Source organism: Emiliania huxleyi (genome assembly GCF_000372725.1).
Source record: "Emiliania huxleyi CCMP1516 unplaced genomic scaffold EMIHUscaffold_6970, whole genome shotgun sequence".
Classification (NCBI taxonomy): domain Eukaryota; phylum Haptophyta; order Isochrysidales; family Noelaerhabdaceae; genus Emiliania; species Emiliania huxleyi.
In genome coordinates this window covers 1-1394 of record NW_005196781.1, presented here as the reverse complement: position 1 = coordinate 1394, position 1394 = coordinate 1, and the positions used below count along the sequence as shown (strand labels likewise).

At 67.1% G+C, this 1394-nt stretch overlaps 1 protein-coding gene across 1 annotated transcript; it reads left to right on the top strand.

The window, feature by feature from the left end:
- Nucleotides 1-661: 661 nt before the first annotated feature.
- EMIHUDRAFT_124874 (hypothetical protein) lies at nucleotides 662-1284 on the top strand (the record flags this gene model as incomplete). The annotated part of the gene is made up of 3 exons (XM_005762058.1): nucleotides 662-895; nucleotides 934-1104; nucleotides 1212-1284. Coding segments are annotated over 3 exons (478 nt in total), but the record flags the coding sequence as incomplete, so codon positions are not given.
- Nucleotides 1285-1394: the final 110 nt, after the last annotated feature.

Sequence of the window (1394 nt, the reverse complement as noted above, 5' to 3'; positions counted from 1 at the left end):
CCCTATGCATAGGTAGGTAGGTCCGGTTTTGACCGCCCCAGAGGGCCCCGCAATAGGTAGGTAGGTGGTGGTGGTGGTGGGGGGGGGGGGAAGTAGGTGCAATGTCGTTGACGAGGTAGTCCTCCCCCCCCACCGGAACACCTGCCCAAGGTCCGTCGAGCCAATTAGTCGTTCAGCCAGTCCCCGCACTTCCCGTGCCTGCACTGGCCTGTAGCTGGCTGTGAGCGACAGACCGATCGCCCTCAGTTCCGCCAGGACCGCCTTTTCGCCCGCCACCGTGGCCTCACGATCCCTCTCGGCTTCTCGGATCGCGTTCTGTCGGAGTCTTACCCTGTCTGCTGCCGGCACGAATCTCTCCGGGCTGTCTCGAGCCCTTCCTGGCATGATCCGCGTCGGGGGAGGCCGATCCACTGCTGTCGCCCCGGCTCGGGACGTGCTCGCCCGTTGCGACGGTTGCTCCCCCCTTGCCGCCTCTTCTCACGGACCACGTGAGTTGCACGCAAATTCTTTTGAACACACCAGTGAGGGAGGGCGAGACGATCGAGGGGTCCCGTACCATGCGGAATCGACCCTATGGGCGCGATCAATTCTTTTCTCGCACGACACTGTGCGGCTCTCTGGCCGGCGTGGCTTGGTGGGCGCTGGCCCAACACATACATAAATGTCCCTGCACTCCATCGACCCGAGCAACCTCGACTGGACGACGCTGCTCGTCACTCTGGGCGCGGGGCTGGCCGCTGCCACGTACTTCCATCGCTGCGTCTATCGTGGCGTGCCGCCGGCACTTCCGCCGCCAGGCGGACTGCAAACCAAGGGGACGGTGCAGCTCGAGAGAGGGGACGTCGGAGGGGAGGAGGAGGTATCGCCCTCCGAGCGTCAGAGCGCAAGAGAGACGGTGCGCATCTGCACCGCCGAGCCGGCTTGACACGGTAGGTCAAGCGCGACTATGGCCGGGCGCTCGCTGCGGGCGGGATCCACTTGCTGGTGCCTCCTGCACCGCCGGCAGCGCTGCCACCGCCCGCCGACGGCGGCGACCGGGAGGCGGCCTTCGAGGCGGCTCTGGCAAAGGCGTGCGGCGGCGAGGCGCTAAGCGAGGCCACGATGGTGCGGCTGCGTGCGATGCTCTCTGTCTCTCCCGCGGTGCTCGCAGCACACCGAGTGCCGTCCCACCCTGCCCCGCACGCGGCTGAGGCGGCCCTCCGGCCCTGCAGGTGTCTCTGCTCCTCAAGCTCCAGTGCGCGCCCGCGCTCCAGTCCCACCGCTTCATCGTCGTCTGCAGCGGCGGTGGCAACGGCGGAAGCCCCCGCGTTCCGATTCCTCATTGTTGGCCTGTTGCCCAGCCCGGCGAAAAGTGTTTGGGGCCTTTGATGGGGTGGATTGGGGGGGGGGGGGGG